The sequence below is a fragment of the Marmota monax genome, unplaced genomic scaffold, assembly GCF_021218885.2.
Source record: "Marmota monax isolate L192 unplaced genomic scaffold, Marmota_monax_Labrador192_F-V1.1 WCK01_AAM20220418_F8-fsc00108, whole genome shotgun sequence".
Lineage (NCBI taxonomy): Eukaryota > Metazoa > Chordata > Mammalia > Rodentia > Sciuridae > Marmota > Marmota monax.
The window spans coordinates 4,609,288-4,627,153 of NW_026694593.1; the positions used below are offsets into that span (position 1 = coordinate 4,609,288).

Below are 17,866 nucleotides of genomic sequence, written 5' to 3' on the forward strand. Positions count from 1 at the left end.
TGACCTAGAAGCAGGGGCATGGTGGGCGGTACTGGGTTCCTAGGGCTTGATCCACCCTCCTCACCACAGCCGCTTGCGGGTCCCCCTCACGCCCCCCCACCCGGAGAAAGCCCAGGGTGGGGTCAGGGGGTGCATAAGACGATGGGGAGCCAGAAGGAGCCTGTCAGCACTTTTCAGTGCTCAAAATAACAAAGTGAAAGAAAGGAAACATGCAGGGTGCAAGGGGCAGGCGGGGCAGGGGGCTGTGCCCCCACACCTGGGAGGGGTGGGGGAGTGAAAAGGCAGGAAAGAGAGAGCAGAAGAGGATGTTCAGAAGCCAGCCACGGAGCCGGGTTGGGCTGTGGTGAGTATCTAGGTCACCAGGGAGCCTGCAGCCTGACCACAGGGAGACCTGTGTTCTCAGCCCTCTTCTTCCTCTGGCCCTCACAGATCGCGAGCTGACCCCGATTACAACCTGAGGCCCCCTCTTCTTGATCCCCCCCAGCCCCGATCTCAGGAGGCCGGAATCCCCAGCCAAGGCCCACGGCTTAAATTCTGCCATTATATGAAACTGGTTTACAACTTAGAAGATGTAGTTCGGGGGACGGAATTGGCAGCCAGGACAGATTCTGAAAGGGACAGGAGTCAGGGGGTGGGAGGAGCCTTGAGCCTCACTTCCCAAAAGGGAGTACAAGGCTGGAGAGCTGAGCTTGGGGTCGGGGAGCGCCAGGTCCATCCTATGGTAGCCCGGTGCCTGTCGACTCCTCCGTGAATAGCGTCTTCTGCCTCCTAAACTCCCGGTCCCTGTACTTCCTCCAGCCGTCAAGTTCGGCCGCATGTCCAAGAAACAGAGGGACAGCCTCCACGCAGAAGTGCAGAAGCAACTGCAGCAGCAGCAGCAGCAGCAACGGGAACAAGTGACCAAGACCCCTCCAGCAGGGGGTCGTGGAGCGGATGCCCTCACCTACACCTCGGGGATCCCGGATGGACAGCTGCCTCTTGGCGCTTCACCTGACCTGCCTGAGGCCTCCGCCTGTCCCCCTGGCCTCCTGAGAGCCTCTGGCTCTGGGCCATCGTATTCCAACCACTTGGTCAAGGCAGAGCTCAGTGGGGCCTCCTTCCACCTTGAGTACAGCCCAGAGCAGGGCAAGGCGGAGGGCGGAGAGGGCATCTACAGCACAAGCAGCCAGCTGGCCCCTGGCAGATGCGGACTTCATTTTGAGGGACCCAGGCATCCTGGGCTTGGGGAGCCAGGACAGGGTCCAGATGGCTACTACAGCCCCAGTTTCCACAGCATCCCAGAGGCACCATATGCCTCCCTGACGGAGATAGGTGAGCAGCTGCGGAGACCGTGGGGTGGTGAGGACCAGGGAGGAGCTTCTGCCAGGAGCCCTGTCGACCAAACATGAGCGCCAGGGAGTGGGGGTTCAAGGCAGGAGGCAGAGAGGGAAGCGTCCTTGTGTGGGCCGGGGAAGGACTGGCTGACATCAAGTGTGCCTTCTTCTTGCCCCAGAGCACTTGGCACAGAATGTCTGTAAGTCCTATCGAGAGACCTGCCAGCTACGGCTGGAGGACCTGCTGCGGCAGCGCACCAGCCTCTTCTCCAGGGAGGAGGTGACCAGCTACCAGAGGAAGGTGAGGTCAGGAGACCGAGCATGAAGCATGTCACCATCCCTGAGGGTCCAGAGATGGCTACCTGCGCACCCGGTGTGGGGGGGGGGGGTAGGCAGGGAATTGCAGAGAGACGCAGGCTGCCCAGCAAGTGTGCGTGCCGCTTTTAACTGCGGGTGTGCGTCTACATGTCCGTCTAAAACTTGGCGGATGATGACTCGGAGCTTTTCCCTGGCCGCTGCCTATCAAAATTTCACGCAGTTTCAACTGAACCTCCTCCACCACCCACCTTCACGTGCTCCTTCTTGCCCCTCTGTTGGTAGCAACAATAATCAGAAGCCTGAGGACTGATGGTTAAACACCCCTTTTCTGCCAAGCATTGTGCTAAATGCCTCACACAGATTATCTTCGACCCTTCCAACTGTCAGACTGTGAGGGTGGCCTTTATTCCTTTGTGCCCCCACTCCCTTCGCACTGGGGATCGAACCCAGCAGTGTTTAACCACTGAGCCACATCCCCAACCCTTTTTTATTTTGAGGCAGGGTCTCACTAAGTTGCTGGGGCTGGCCTCAACTTGGAATTCTCCTGCCTCAGCCTCCTGAGTTGCTGGAGGAGCGAATCACTGCACCTGCAACGTTTATTAATATTTTTAACAAACTAGGACACTGAGTTCAGACAGGTTAATAGACTTATTCAAGATCACAAGCGGTAAAGCCAAAGTCAAATTCAGATTCATCAGGCATCAAAGTTGATGTTATCTTTTCTGTTACACTCTGACAATACCGCCTGCTCTAAAAGCACTCGTTTGGCACTTCACATTTGCTTCTCTAGGTTATCAAGACCTTGATTATGTCCTCTTTTGGATTGGGGGGAAACTCGACAAAATGCAAATTGTCTGAGGATAGAGCTCTATCTCATACATTTTTTATTTCCCCCCAATAGCAGCGCCAGGAGCTGGTGGGTGCTTAGTAAGTGCGACTGACTGACGGGAATTGACCCCTAAGTGCATTTTTGCTAAGAATAGGCTTTTTAAAATGCCAGTGTTAGCTGGGCACGGTGGCACACACCTGTAATCCCAGGGACTCAGGAGGCTGAGGCAGGAGGATCACAAGTTCAAGGCCAGCCTAGCAATTTAGTGAGAACCTGTGTCAAAATAAAACAGGCTAGGGGTACAGCTCAGTGGTAGGATGCCCCTGGGTGGTGCAATCCTTAGGGAGTTCAGAATCCTTGGCAGGGAGGGCAGAGGTTTGGGAGGGTCAGTCGCCATGTTCCACCGAGGGCTACAGCCAGATCTCCCTCCCCCTGCAGTCGATGTGGGAGATGTGGGAGCACTGTGCCCACCGTCTCACTGAGGCCATTCAGTATGTGGTGGAGTTCGCCAAGAGGCTCTCGGGCTTTATGGAGCTCTGCCAGAATGACCAGATCGTCCTGCTGAAAGCAGGTGTGCAGGAGGGGTGGGCAAGCCCAGGGGAGGGGGGACAGGGCCAACGCAGAGGGAGGTGGCCTAAGGAGATCAGGACCCTGAGGGTGTCAGAGACGGATTCCCAGCTTTGCTTGGTGCTGCCTGTCCACTGTCCTCCCCCCTCCAGGAGCAATGGAAGTCGTGTTGGTCAGGATGTGCCGAGCCTACAATGCTGAGAACCACACAGTCTTTTTTGAAGGCAAATACGGTGGCGTGGAGCTGTTCCGAGCCTTGGGTGAGGGGCAGGGGGAAATGAGAGAGAGGATTCTCATGCCAACCCCATTCAGAGTTTTGTGACTCGGGCACCCTCTTTGCAGGGTCCACTGCCGCTTGCCCCCCAAACACCCAGAGGGCGTCGTCCTGGGCACCACAGTCTCCCCCACCTCTCTCATTCTCTCATTTTCCTTCCATCAGGCTGCAGCGAGCTCATCAGCTCCATCTTTGACTTCTCCCACTCCCTCAGTGCCTTGCGCTTTTCTGAGGACGAGATTGCCCTCTACACAGCCCTTGTTCTCATCAATGCCAGTGAGTGCCACCAGGCTTGGGGAAGGGACTCTTAGGTGGTGTAGGCACAGCAGACACGGAGGAGCCCGGGCCTTCTGATGTGGTGAAGTCTGGGAGATTGCTTGAAATCGCAGAATGAGCCTGCTCAATAGTGCTATCAAATAAAATGAGTTAAACTGAAGATTTAGTGGTGCCTCGGAGGAGCACGGGAGCAGCACAGGGTGGGGCTGCAGAAATGGGGATCAGTGAAGCTGAGAGGAGAGGAGCCCCTTCCATGTAGAAATCAATCTGGCTGTCGGTGTAGGTCAGAGGTTCCGCTGTAGCACACATTGGAACCACCTGGGGAACTTTAAAAGTCTATTGGTGCCTGGATTCCACTTCCAGAGATTCCAGTGTAATTGATCCGGGGTGCACCCAAATTTTTAACAGCCCACCCCAGGCCGCCAGGTTGAGAATCACTGTTCTGTGTGAATTCATTTGGAGACGGTATGCCTGCAAGGCGGGACTCTGGATATCCACTCCACTGGGCTGGAGAGGGCTGGGCTGAGCCAGCTGAATGCTAAGCGTTCCAAGAACCCGGGGAAGTGGGTCTGGCTTGCTAACCTGAGTTTGCAGATCAACAATATCAGTCTTCTGGCTCTGCCAGTAAGTAGGGACCTAAACATGCTCCTGGAACTAGAGATACAACTTTAAAGGTGACGGCTGGATATTTTAAGGAAGTGGGGCAAAACGTGGTTTGGGTGTTGAAGTTAGCCACAGATGGCTGCAGAGGCCCTGGGTGGGCCCAAGTGGCTTCAGAAAGGCTATCTCCTATCTGGAACCATTCTTGTCTGGGGGCAGGGAGCCCTCTTCCAACCCTTCCATAGCTCCCAGGTCGAATCCTGGTGCCTAACATTTAATGGGCCATGGGAAATGCCAGGTAACCCAAGAGAAGGTAGCTGGGAATTAGGAGGTGAGAAGTTCCCATTCCTTTCCTCTCTCCCCAGTTTCTCTTGGAGACAACTAGCCAAGCCCAAGGTCCCAACACACACACACACACACACACACACACACACTCAGATAAGATGGCCTCTCTCCAGTAGATATCCAAAAGGTACAACACGCCCTTTTGCTGGAAGTGAATGTCCATGTTCTCTCTGATCTCGCTCCGGTCCTATCCCCTCCTTCAGATCGGCCAGGGCTCCAAGACAAAAGGAAAGTAGAACAGCTGCAGTACAATCTGGAGCTGGCCTTTCATCACCATCTCTGCAAGACTCATCGCCAAGGCATCCTGGCAAAGGTAGGCGCAGTCCCTGGGGTAGAAGAGGCCAGGCCCTGGGCCAGATCTGTGACATCAGAGCTGGTGACATCAGGGCCAGGGTCTGCGGGTGCAGAGGAGAGTGTGCTAGAGTGCCATGTTGTGTCAGAGAGCTTGCAACAGCCGTGGGAACTGAGGGGTCGAGCAGCGACTTGTGTGTGCACAGAGATGGAAAGTTAGGGAGCCTGGAACTGGGAGGCACCTCCAGGGAGCAATTCAGTTTAATATAGCCAACACTTACCGCACCTGCTTTACCAGGCACCGTGGAAAGATGCAGAGATGCTGTTCTTGCTCCTGCCAAGACAGCCTGATCTGGTACGAAGAGGCTCCTGGACCTTCTGATATGACTCTAGTATAGAACAGAACGTGATATGTGATGTAACAAAGTGCTTTCCTGGTATATTCTGTCATCCTCTCAGCAACCCAGTCGATAGGACAGGTGTTAAAGTCTCCCTGTAGCAATAAAGAGACTTCAGTGACTTGTTTATATTATTCATTAAGCCGTAAATGCAAGATTTAACCCTAGTGCTCTTTCCAGGACGTCCCTATGCCCCCAATAAATTACTATAAATGATTTTGAGGAAAATATGAGCGCCTAGAATAGAGAATAAAAACAATTTAAGGGTCAAAGGAGGGGATCATAAATGCTTCCAGAGAGGGTCATGACAGAGAGAGGGTTTTAGCAGAGGTCTGAGAGGACGGGGCAGGCGTCCCAGGGCTAGGGAATAATATGAGCAAACTGAGGATGCGGCCGGGCACGGTGGCACATGCCTGGGATCCAACCCACCCGGGAGACTGAGGCAAGAGGATGGCAAGCTCAAGGCCAGCCTCGGCAGTTCAGTGAGACCCTGCCTCAAAAATTTGAAAATAATTTTAAAAGGGGCTGGGAATGTAGCTCAGTGGTAGAATGCCCCTGGGATCCATCCCCAGTGTTGCAAAAATAAATAAATAAATAAATAAAACAAAGGAGAATGACTCAAGATATCCTTTTACTAATGTGTGAGATCAGGATTGAATGATGAGGCACAAGACTCACAGAAAGTAAGTCTAAGGATTAAGTCAGAAGAAAATCAGAGGACTTTTTAGGGCCATATGAAAGAGTTAAGGCTTGGTTTCTATGCAATGGGAGCCCCAAAGGATAGAGAGATGATGTGATCAGCTGTTATTTAGAGAATTTACTTTGGAACCCAGTGGAAGGAACCGTTTATGTAATCCTTCAAGTGGGCCTCTGTTACGCATCAGGCTCAGTGCTAGGTGCTAAGGACATAGAAATGACTTCTGTGTCACTTGGACTGTTAGAGAGGTCACCTAACTGGACCGCTGTGCCACCCTCACCTGCCCTGTAATGCCACACAGAACCCACTCAGCATCCACGGTGGCCTTTTTAAGGACAAAATCCCATCACATCCCACTCCTGTTCCCAACCCTCCTGGGTCTGAGATTCAGATGGCGCGTCTGTGTCATGGCCCACTGGCTTCATGACATAACACTGTCTTCTTTGCTCACTCAACCTCCCACTGCCCCTCACCACTGCCCCTCACCACTGTTCAACCACCTGGCCTCCCTGCTGTTCCGAGAGCACGTCAAGATCAGCTGTATCTCAGGGCATTGGTGCCTGCCGTTGGCATGGTCCAGAAGGTTCTTCCCCCAGTTACCCAATGACTGACTCCATCCCTTCACTCCAGGGAGGTTTCCCTAACCAAGTTCTCCTCTAAAGAAGCCCTCTGCTCTTCACCCTGCTTTGATTTAGTTTAGCTTTGGTCATTGTGGTTGGTTTGTTTTGTGGTACTGGGACTTGAACCCTGGGCCTTGTGCGTGTAGGCAAGTGCTCTTCCACCCAGCTACAACCCCGGCCCTGCTTAGTTGTCTTTAAAGAACTTAGCAACACAGGACGTACACTCCTGGGTTGCTTCACAACAGGAGTGTGCTCCCACACACATCCTTCCTTCCCTGGTTTCTCTGTTGAGTGTACTTACTGATAGAGCCACTAACCCTTACAGTCCTGTGGGACCACAGTAACACCCGTGGTTCACTGTTTTTCCCAAAATGTTGTTGTGTGGCCACATCACTGATCTTTTTTCTGATTCCCTCACTTATATGGAAATGGAATAAAAGTAGAGATTTTATATCATACACATGAGTCACCTGAGTCCATCTTAGCACCTAGCACAGATTCAGAGTTTCTCAAAAAATATTTGTTGAGTGAACGAAGCTATTGTAATAGCCCAAACTCAGAGCACAGCAGTAAACACCCAAAGACAGTGAATTCACAAGTCAGAGGGATTCCAGGCTGCCTCTTCCCCGTCACCTTCCCAGGCAGAAAGGTCAGCTAGCAGGGGCAGGTGATGGCTGGAGAGGTTTGGTTTGTTTTTTTTGTTTGTTTTTTGGGTTTTGTTTTGTTTTGTTTTGGTACTGGGGGTTGGACCCAAGGGTGCTTTACCACTGAGCTAAATCTCCAGTCCCCTTTTTTTAAAATTTATATATGACAGCAGAATGCATTACAATTCTTATTACACATCTAGAGCACATTTTTTCATATTTCTGGTTGTATGCATAGTATATTCACACCAATTCGTGTCTCCATACATGTACTTTGATAACGATGACCAGCACATTCCACCATAATTAATTACCCCACGCCCCCTCCCTGCCCCTCCCACCCCTCTGCCCTATCTAGAGTTCATCTGTTCCTCCCATGCTCCCTCTCCCTGTCGCACTCTGAATCAGCCTCTTTATATCACAGAAAACATTCATCCAGCCCCTTTTTATTTTTTACTTTGAGTCAGGGTCTCACTAAGTTGCTCAGGGCCTTGCTAAGTTTCTGAGGCTAGCTTTGAACTTGCAATCCTCCTGCCTCAGCCTCCTGAGCTGTTAAAATCACAGGTGTGCACTGCACCCCTGCACCCAGGAGCCCGCAGGAGATAAACGGTGTTTTCAGCCTTTTTCCGAAGGTCTCCCTGCCTCTGTCTCCTTGTGGGCTTCTGTGCCTTCTTCATCATCCCTTGGCTGAGGGGTGCCAGGGTTGCTCTACTACCTGCAGCATCGGGCACCTGCTTAGAAGTCTTTTTATTTCAAACAAAGAACTATTGAGCATTTGCCATGAGCCAAAGAATCATGACAGGTACAGAGCACGCAGAGAGACAGACGGTAGAACCTAGTTAACTTCTACGCGATACAGGAAGGCAGACAAATTGGATCCTTTTCCTACAATGAGGTAAGTACCTGAGGAAAGCCCAGAGGAAGGGTGTTCAACCCAGACAGAGGAGAATCAGGGAACTCCTGAGGCGGGCAGGGAGCGGTGAAGGGGTGATGCTTGAAAGTAAGAATTAGTTAGTCAAAAGAGTCAGAAAGGGGTGCAGATGACAGGAACAACAAGAACCAAAGTTGATTTTATGAGTAGCAGGAACTCAGTTTGGGGGCTGCACCCAGAAAACATTCAGTGGTCTCATCAGCTGTCACTGACCTTTGATTTTCCGAGGCTTTTATTTTCTTTTATTTTCTAGTACTAGGAATTGAACCCACTGAGCCCCATCCCCAGCCCTTTTGACTTTTCCATTCTGAGATAAGGTCTCACTAAACTGCTGAGGCCGACAGAGAACTCATGACGCTTTAAACTCAGCCTCCCCAGGGGCTGGGATGGGAGGCCTGTGCCTGGTGCCCCACTTATAACTTTGTCACTTCTATCAAAGAGATTTGACGGATCCAAAAGTGCCAACGCGTAAGAGGAAACCCAGGAGTGACACCTTGTCCTGGGAAGGGTGAGGTTCGCTCTGGGGACCTGCGAGCACTGACCTCCTTCCCTCTTTCCCCCCCTCAGCTGCCACCCAAGGGGAAGCTCCGGAGCCTGTGCAGCCAGCACGTGGAGAAGCTGCAGGTCTTCCAGCACCTCCACCCCATCGTGGTCCAAGCTGCTTTCCCCCCCCTCTACAAGGAGCTCTTCAGCACTGAAACCGAGTCCCCCGAAGGGCTGTCCGAGTGACCTGAACAAGGATGCCTTTCCTCTCCCTTCAGCCTCTGCTAGCCACCCCCCCGACGGACCTGGGTCCACTCTCAGTCTTTCTCTCCCCATGTCTCTGGAGGGCGGTCCCCAGCAGTTCTCTGGGAATGAGCAAATACTGAGACTGATTTTCTACCCCCAGATTTACCTGGCAGTGGGTCACCAGCCAGAGGCGGGAGGTGGAAGAACCCAGCCTTGGCCCTGTTCTGTCCCATTTCCCACCCCCTCCACCCGTCTTCTGGGAGTATGGGGTGGACGGGATATAAGGACCTCTAGGAAGACCAAGGTGTCCTCGAGAAAACAGGGAATCCAGGGCGCCCTGGATGAGAAGAACTCAACTCTGGGCTCAGAAGCTAAGAATAGGCCTTTGAAATACCTCATTGCATTTCCCCCGTGAGCTTCGGCTGGGGGAGATGGATCAAGCTCAGAGACTTAGTGGCAAGAGCCCAGAAGGACCTGTAGATAACATGAATCTGGACCCTTAAATTTTCTGCCTTCTTTCTTCCTCTCAGTTCAGCAAAGAAGTTGTTGGGCACCCTGCCCTTTTCCTGCGATCTAAATAACCTGAATACAATGCTGGGCACAGGGGCACACGCCTGTGATCCTAGAGGCTCGGGAGGATGAGGCAGGAGGATCACAAGTTCAAAGCCAGCCTCGGCAATGGCGAGACGCTAAACAACTTAGTGAGACCCTGTCTCTTAATAAACTACAAAATAGGGCTGGGGATGTGGCTCAGTAGAGTTCAATCCCTGGTACCAAAAAAAAAAAAAAAACACACACACACAAAAAAATAAGAATGGGAAGGGGGTGGAGGGAGGGGGATAATTGTCACGGGGATTTGGGTGTGAAGGGAGGGTAACACAGTGGACGCCAATAGCCTCAGGTCGAGATACAGAGGTCAAAAAGAACCCTTTTATGCGCACTTTAAATATAAACTGTAGGAGTCTGTTCAGAGACACACATTCACACACAAGCAAAATACATGTGAACTAAACTTGCAGTCATGCAGTTCTATTGGCACGTTTGGGCTGACACACTCTCTCTCATCCTGAGGTCACAGCTCAGAGAAACCTAGGGACCTCAGAAAGAGTCTCAGTCTGGTAGGATCCCAGGACATTTCCGTGGTGATCCAGCCCACCAATCTTACACCTGGAGTGGTCCAAATTCCCACCTAGCTCCAACTATCTTCTATCACAAGAGCTGCCAAGAGGCCAGGAGTGGTAGAGAATGCCCGCAATCCCAGCTACGCAGGAGGCCGGGGCGTAAGAATCCCCAGTTCAAGGCCAGTCTCAGCAACTTAGTGAGACCCTGTTTCAAAAAATAGAAAAAGGCTGGGGATGAAAAGAGACAGACACTGGGGAAAGGAGGACTTCCTTGGCCAGGGACTACTTTCCCCATGAAAAAAAGAAGGTGATGCCATCCTATGGCTCTGTGACTGGCTGCCACCGAGTCTACCAGGAAGAACCAGGGACCTGGTTCTCTGTTGTGACCTTGTCCCAGAATTTCCTTTGCTTCAGAAATAGCGGTGGACCCTCCTGGGAGAACTAAAAAACAGGTGATGGGAGGATTTTTTTTTTCCTCTCAGGGGAGGGACTTGGCTGGGTAGATATAAACCCCAACCTGTACAGTTCTCTATAAAATGATTTGAAAGGCAAGTGTGTGTGTGTGTCAGGATGGAGGGCGTCTTCAAGATGACTACCTATGTGCCTGCTCGCTGGCCTCATTCTGTGTCCAGTCTGCACACTGTCATTAGGAGAATTCTAGCCCCCATCACCCCCAGGCTGAGCAGTACCCCCCGCGGAGGCTCCTGAGCCAATCCCCAGGTACTTCCACCCAAGGTGCCTCAAGCTAAGCTCCACAGGGAATGTAGTGGGGTGAGAACTTTTCCATACGTGATGCCCACCCACGGGGGCTGTTTAGATTTAGAGGTTGCACAGAATCGCTCTGCATCTGGGAGACCAAAAGGCAATTCTCTGGAAGCTGGTTAGCGTTAGCGGGGGGGGGGAGCTCCCGAGCTCCCTGGAGAGGAATCGGGATGTCAGAGAGACCCTTTGTGCCACCCGGCTGCCTGTCTTGCAGACCCCGTCCCTGGCACAGAGCCTCCCCCTGGCTCCTTCCCTCCACTGACATCCTGTAGTGGCCGCTTGCTGCAGACCTCCCCCCGGTGGCTTTATTTATTTATTTTGCACCAACAGGGTTGCTGCAGACTCATTCTCGCCTGGTTTAAAAAAAGGGAGAGAGAGGAGAAAAAAAAAAAGGAGAAATGCTTCCTGGCTCTTTTCTCTCCCTGTGTCTTGGCAGCAAGGACCACAGCGGTAGCAGCAGCGGCTGTGGCGGTGGCAGGCGGGCGGGCGGCGGGAGTGGGGAGCGAGGCACAGACGGGAAGTGCAGTGGCCCCAGGTGCAGCTCGAATGGGACGGGGGCCCCCAGCCCCGGGGCAGATGCAGTGTCCAACTTGATGCCAGCCTCCAGCGTCTCCGGTAAGTGCCCCTGCCCTCTGTCCCAAACGGCAGCTGCCCTTTTCCGTAACATTCTCAGAGACAAAGCCAAACCGGGGAGCCTGTCAATGGAAGAGGATCGTACCCCACCCCACCCCACCCCCGCCAACCCTTGCTCCTGCCACCACAGGACTTTCACGGGCAAACTAAAATTTCCGGGTGCCCCTAGGTGGAAGGACTCCCTGGAGACCTCCTCCATTTTCTCCCCAGAGATCCCTCTACCCCTGGGCAGAATATCCCCCCATGGTCAGTGTGGATATTCCAGAAATCTTTCCCCCAGGAGTTCCCTCCCCACACAGGGCCCTATGCCTCAGTCGGGTGAGCTTTAAAGAGGACGCTCAGGTCCACATGTGTCTCTGAACCCACACGGGGCCAGGAGGACGCCCCCCACCCCGTTGAAGGAGAGAAAGAAACGGCCCGACACCTATCTCCTCCGGCAAAGTGGCTGGAAGCCAGTCCCGTACCCATGGAGCTGGGCAAGTTTGTGGTTAAATTAGCCACCTTATAAATAAAAGAGTCTGGCTCCAGGTCCCCCAGCCCCTGGCCCAGCAGGTTGGGGGACTAAGAGGAAACCCACGAGAACGGAAAGGAGGGAGGCTGGGTCCCATGCTCCATTGCACTTTTGCTGAATGCAGAGCAAAAAGGATGAGCAGGAGCTGCAGCGACGGTGATGAAGAGCTAGCTGTCAGGTGGACTTCCCAGAACAGGCACAGGAAGAAGGGGGGAGGCTGGGCATCCCTGTCCCTGGAGAACTCTCGGCATGCTGGATACCTGTTAGGTTAGGGTAAGGGCAGAGGAGGCCGATAGCAGCCCTTGCCCCTTGCCATTCTTTTCCATCCTCCAAGCCTCCGAATAGTGCCCTGCGTCCCTCTGCTGTTTTTGCACCCCGTCAAGTCTAATGCTGGGGTGGATAAATGACAGCCTCTGGAATGACCCTGCTGGCGGAGGGTGGAGAATGGAAAGGAGGGGGAAGAAGTCACACTGTCCTGTGTTCCACTTGGGAGAAAATAGGGCACAAAGCAGAGAGCTGACCCCACAGGACCCAGAAAGCCTGAAGCTCGAAGCCCAGAGGTGATCAGGACCTGCAGCCAGGGTGCTGCCTCCAGGAGAATCCGTGGCTCTTGCCACTATCACATCAGCCGCCCCTGCCCAACTCCAACACTTTCCCTCCCTCGGGATCCCTGTTGTATCCAACAGGGCAAATTGAGACAGCCACTAAAGACCTCTTTTTCTCTATCACCTCAGACAGCCTCGGGTGATCCATTACAGTCACCATCTTCCTGATATTGCCCAGGCTCCTGGTACCCAGAACCCCAGATGTCTGCTGTGCCAGCTAAGGGCTCCTCTTCTCCCCACCCCACAGCATCAGGTCAGATGCTCTCTCTCCTCCCTGATCTGCGCCTCCCAGAATCACAGTCCATCTTAGCGCAGGCCAGAGGGGACAAGTGGCTATCTCTTAGATTCACACACAGACTAGAATCAAAACACTATTAAGAAGGGTTATAAGAGCTGGGCCCAGTGGCACCTGCCTGTAATCCCAACAGCTCAGGAGGCTGAGGCAGGAGGATCACAAATTCAAAGCCAGACTCAGCAATTGAGTAAGGCCTTAAGCAACATAGTGAGACCCTGTCTCAAAATAAAAAAATAAGAAAGGGCTGGGTATGTGTTTAGTGGTTAAGTGTCCCTGGATTCAGTCCCTGGTATTAAAAAAAGAAGAAGGAGGGTTATAAGAGAAAAGTGAGGACCAAACCATTCACACCCTGGGCAGCCTTTGCAGGAGAGGAAGGGTTGGTCAGAGATTCCCAGCTCCCCCATAGAGTGCCCCCTGCACCCTGGGTCACGGATAATGTACAGCTGGCTGTCATCCACACAGGCATCCTGGGGAGACTGGATCTCCTAGTCCAGACTTCAGGCCCTGGGCCAGGCTGGACGGGTACAGAGACAAGGGGCAGAGCCTGGGGTGACAGCTGAGGTGAGGACCTTTCTCCAGTCAGATCTGGCCAAGGATGTGTTTTCCTTGAGCCCTAGGCAAAACCATACATGACATGGGACAGCAAGGGTAGGCTGAGAGGGAGAGCAGCACTTGGGGAGCAGACATCAGGGAGAAGGGAGCTAAGTTATTCCTGGACCTTACAGACACAGGGAGAAATCATTACAGAAAGACTCAGAGTTACTTCCCTTCTGCTGCCTGTCCCATTCCAATAAAACTTCCCCCCCCCCCCAGAAATCAGGTTGACTAGGGTTTCACGAGGTAGTTACAGGAGCACCGAGCTGGTTAGCCAGGCCTGGGATGGGGGGGGTGGGGGAAGATTCCCCAAAGAGGAGTCCCAGGAAGCCCCAGGAGGTGGTGTACCAGACAGAATTCTTCCTAGTTCTCTACCCTGCCTACTGGCAATGCTAAGACAGACCCATTTCAATACGGAGGGCTTGAAAAAGTCCAGGTCACCATCATCTGAAGCCACTCTCCAAAAAGGACCATGTCATCATCTTTTCTAGGACTCAAGAGGCCATGAATGCGGCCACAGCTCCACAGCAAGCCTGGCCCCCGTGGCACCCCCTCCTTTTCCTGCTCCTCCTGCCTGGAGGTAGCAGTGGTAGCTGCCCTGCCCTTTGTGACTGCACCTCCCAGCCCCGAGCCGTGCTCTGCGCCCACAGGAGACTGGAGGCTGTCCCTGGGGGACTCCCGCTGGACACTGAGCTCCTGGACCTAAGTGGGAACCGCCTGTGGGGGCTTCAGCGGGGCATGCTTTCCCGACTGGGCCTGCTGCAGGAACTGGACCTCAGCCACAACCAGCTCTCTGCCCTTGAGCCTGGGGCCTTCCATGGCCTACAGAGCCTCCTCACCCTGAGGCTACAGGGCAACCGGCTCCGAATTGTGGGGCCGGGGGTCTTCTCGGGTCTGTCTGCCCTCACACTGCTTGACCTCCGCCTCAACCAGATTGTTCTCTTCCTGGATGGAGCTTTTGGTGAGTTAGGCAGCCTCCAGCAGCTGGAGGTTGGGGACAATCACCTGGTGTTTGTGGCTCCAGGGGCGTTTGCAGGCCTGGCCAAGTTAAGCACCCTCACCCTGGAGCGCTGCAACCTCAGCATGGTGCCTGGCCTGGCCCTTGCCCGGCTCCCAGCACTAGTGGTCCTTAGGCTTCGGGAACTGGATATTGAGAGGCTGCCGGCTGGGGCGCTGCGGGGGCTGGGGCAGCTAAAGGAGCTGGAGATCCACCACTGGCCATCTCTGGAGGCTCTGGACCCTGGGAGTCTGACGGGGCTCAATCTGAGCAGCCTGGCCATCACTCGCTGCAACCTGAGCTCTGTGCCCTTCCAAGCTCTGCACCACCTGAGCTTCCTCAGGGTCCTGGATCTATCTCAGAACCCTATCTCTGCCATCCCAGCCCGGAGGCTCAGCCCCCTGGTGCGGCTCCAGGAGCTGCGACTCTCAGGGGCCTGCCTCACTTCCATCGAGGCCCACGCCTTCCACGGCTTGTCAGCCTTCCACCTGCTGGATGTGGCAGATAACGCCCTTCAGACCCTGGAGGAGACGGCTTTCCCTTCTCCAGACAAACTGGTCACTCTGAGGCTGTCTGGCAACCCCCTAACCTGTGACTGTCGCCTCCTCTGGCTGCTCAGGCTCCGTAGCCGCCTGGACTTTGGCACTTCCCCCCCTGCCTGTGCAGGCCCCCAGCCTGTCCGGGGGAAGAGCCTGAGGGAGTTTTCAGACATCCTGCCTCCAGGGCATTTTACCTGCAAACCAGCCCTGATCCGGAAGTCTGGGCCCCGGTGGGTCATTGCCGAGGAGGGAGGACACGCCGTTTTTTCCTGCTCCGGAGATGGAGACCCAGCCCCCACTGTCTCCTGGATGAGGCCTCAGGGGGCTTGGCTGGGAAGGGCAGGGAGAGTCAGGGTCCTAGAGGATGGGACACTGGAGATCCGCTCAGTACAGCTACAGGACAGAGGGGCCTATGTCTGTGTGGTCAGCAACGTAGCTGGGAATGACTCCCTAAGAACCTGGCTGGAAGTAATTCAAGTTGAACCACCAAACGGCACTCTCTCTGACCCCAACATCACTGTGCCGGGGATCCCAGGGCCTTTCTTTCTGGACAGCAGGGGTGTGGCTATGGTGCTGGCAGTTGGCTTCCTCCCCTTCCTCACCTCAGTGACCCTCTGCTTTGGCCTGATTGCCCTCTGGAGCAAGGGCAAGGGCCGGGTCAAACACCATGTGACCTTCGACTTTGTGGCACCTCGGCCCTCTGGGGATAAGAACTCTGGGGGAAATCGGGTCACTGCCAAGCTCTTCTGACTTTTCCTTCCACCCAGGGGACCCAGACAAGTCCAATTCAGACACCAAAGGGAAAGACAGAACCAAGGCCACTTGGACCAGAACCTCATCCCAAGCAGCCCAGATCTCCCCAACCCGCCACCTGCCTCATGCCAGCAATTAGTGACGCCTCCGGAGAAAGGGGCTGCTGTCCGTGCCTTTCCAGTCTGAGGACAGCACTGTCATCTCTTCTCTGAGGGTGCAAGGAGTTGTAGATATAGACCCTGTAGTCCACCCAGCCCTCCCTTCATCCCCACCCCATGTGGAGCAGAAAACCACCAAGGTTCCAGTCTGCCATTCTAACCACTAGGCTTTCTTCGCACAATTACATTCTCTAATAATCAATACCAATTGCAATGGTATTGATATGATATGATAGCCAAGATTGTTTTAGAGGTGAGACTCAGAAGTGCCGCTTGCTTCTTGGGGTCTTTGCTCCTTACCCAGGAAGTTTCCCTTTCTTTTCTACTCCCCATCACACCCCAGCCCCAGGCTGTAAGTGTAAGGAACTAGAGGCCAGGATCCTCAAGTTGAGGAGAAGAGGATGCATGCGTGATATGGGGGAAGATGGACCACACACTGGGCTGTGTCTGCATGAGCCAACACCTTCCTCTGTCTGACCATTAAACCTGCTGCCAAAAGGTCACTACACTCGCAGCCAAAACAAAACACCATCTCTGGAACTTTCTTTACTTCAGTCTATTTCCTCCCATCTTCCCCTTTCTGCCTACTGACCATGTGACCCAATGGCCTCACCTCCACCTAACCCAGTTTGACATACGGGGTAAGGGGGCCTACCAGCCTGGAAAGATCAGCGCTCCCAGCTCCTTTCGGTCTCAATCCTTTACCTTTTACTCCCCTTCTCTGGAGCTGGGGCAACTTCCAGTGGATCCTGGTGCAAAAATCCCAGCCTAGGATACCCAGCTCCTCCCCTCCTTTCTAGTCTTTCTGGTGTCAGATTCCCTACTGCACTGGTGGGGATAAAGCTAGAGGAAGCTCCTAGAAAATGACTAACAAATGCAAAGCTGTCAAAGGAGAGAGACCCAGAATGCAGAAGGTGCTTGGCTGAGGGACAAGGGAGGGCAGCCCAGTGAGTGGGAAGTGGAGGGGGAAGGAGCAGCAGGATCTGCCTGCCTGGTTACTTTCCACTTCCCTTCTGTAGCAGTCCTGGTCCGTGTTTGGCACAGCCCTAGTGGGAAGCCGTCTCTGGACAGACGTCACCCAGACAGGGAAGTGGAGGGAAGGTTTGGAACTGCTGACTACCACAAAGTGTTTCAAACAGAGGACAAAGCAAAGCCCCCAAAAGTAGAGATGCTGAGCGCTCAAGAGATCAGGCGACAGTCTCAGCATCACCAGAAGGGGAGGAGCAAAAAGGAGCCGAGAGGAGGAGGAGGAGGGACCGACAAGGGGAGAATCACGCGGCCCCCGGGGAGCCTTGCTTGCTCTGCAGCAGCATCTGCCCAGCGTCCTTAGTTCCCCTCCTCCTCTGGATCCCCTCCCACCCCACACCAAACCACAGGCGAACATCATGAGCTTCCTAGCCGCTGCTGTTTGTCCTTGGTCTGAGGAGACTCCACTCTTACAACAGTCCCAGCTCAAACTGTCCCCGACAGGTGAGGGCAGCCAGTGCTATGGAGAAGGCAGAGCTGGACTTGAGACCAGGCAACTCCTCAGTGGGGCACAAGTGAATGTGAGAAGCCACCAGTTCAGGGTGTGACTGAAGAAATCAACATCCATGAGAAATAGGTATCCCCGAGTCCTCCTGCCAAACTCCCCCACTGTGCACAACTCAGTCAGCATCCCAGGGACCTCCCCCACAACGTCCCCCAGCTTATTAGATTAGGACTTGGGAATCTGGCGCCAGTGGCTCTCAGTCTACTGGTCCTCTCTGCAATGCAGATAAGGGCTGAAGCAGCCCTGCTGTTGGAGAAATCTCCGTGTGGCCCCTGGGGCGGGCAGTCGGGAACAGATGAACGTCTGGCACAGGGAGAAGCTGCTCACCAAAGTCTCAAGAGCAGAGATGCCGAACAGAAAAAGAAGTTGAGTCACATGTGTAAATTCAAATTTTCTAGGGGCCCATTGAAAAAGTCAAAATGACGCAGTATGATTTCAAAACTAGATTTTATTTAACCCAATGTAACCAAATTATTTTTATTTCAACATGTTATCAATATAAAAATCAATGATGAAACTCTTAACACTATTTTTT

General features: G+C 53.6%; 2 protein-coding genes across 5 annotated transcripts in view; both read left to right on the forward strand.

Annotated features, from left to right (window-relative positions):
• Positions 1 to 9,336, forward strand: part of Rorc (RAR related orphan receptor C) — a 23,030-nt gene extending 13,694 nt beyond the window's left edge. For 2 of the 4 annotated variants that reach the window (XM_046421481.2, XM_058571969.1), the window contains 7 exons: positions 799 to 1,311; positions 1,493 to 1,614; positions 2,899 to 3,031; positions 3,180 to 3,287; positions 3,467 to 3,577; positions 4,726 to 4,835; positions 8,671 to 9,336. In XM_046421481.2, coding sequence (XP_046277437.1) covers positions 799 to 1,311; positions 1,493 to 1,614; positions 2,899 to 3,031; positions 3,180 to 3,287; positions 3,467 to 3,577; positions 4,726 to 4,835; positions 8,671 to 8,832 — 1,259 coding nt within the window. In that variant the 3' untranslated portion in view covers positions 8,833 to 9,336. Of the gene's footprint in view, positions 1 to 798; positions 1,312 to 1,492; positions 1,615 to 2,898; positions 3,032 to 3,179; positions 3,288 to 3,466; positions 3,578 to 4,725; positions 4,836 to 5,111; positions 5,333 to 8,670 lie in introns of those variants that run through there. The other 2 variants (XM_046421483.2, XM_046421482.2) reach the window with 2 other exon arrangements.
• A 134-nt stretch (positions 9,337 to 9,470) lies between these two features.
• On the forward strand, positions 9,471 to 16,326 carry Lingo4 (leucine rich repeat and Ig domain containing 4). Its single transcript, XM_046421487.2, has 2 exons — positions 9,471 to 11,330; positions 13,845 to 16,326. Exon 2 carries the CDS (start codon positions 13,858 to 13,860, stop codon positions 15,637 to 15,639), a length of 1,782 nt encoding a protein of 593 aa, XP_046277443.1. The 5' UTR covers positions 9,471 to 11,330; positions 13,845 to 13,857; the 3' UTR covers positions 15,640 to 16,326.
• The last annotated feature ends 1,540 nt before the right edge of the window (positions 16,327 to 17,866 follow it).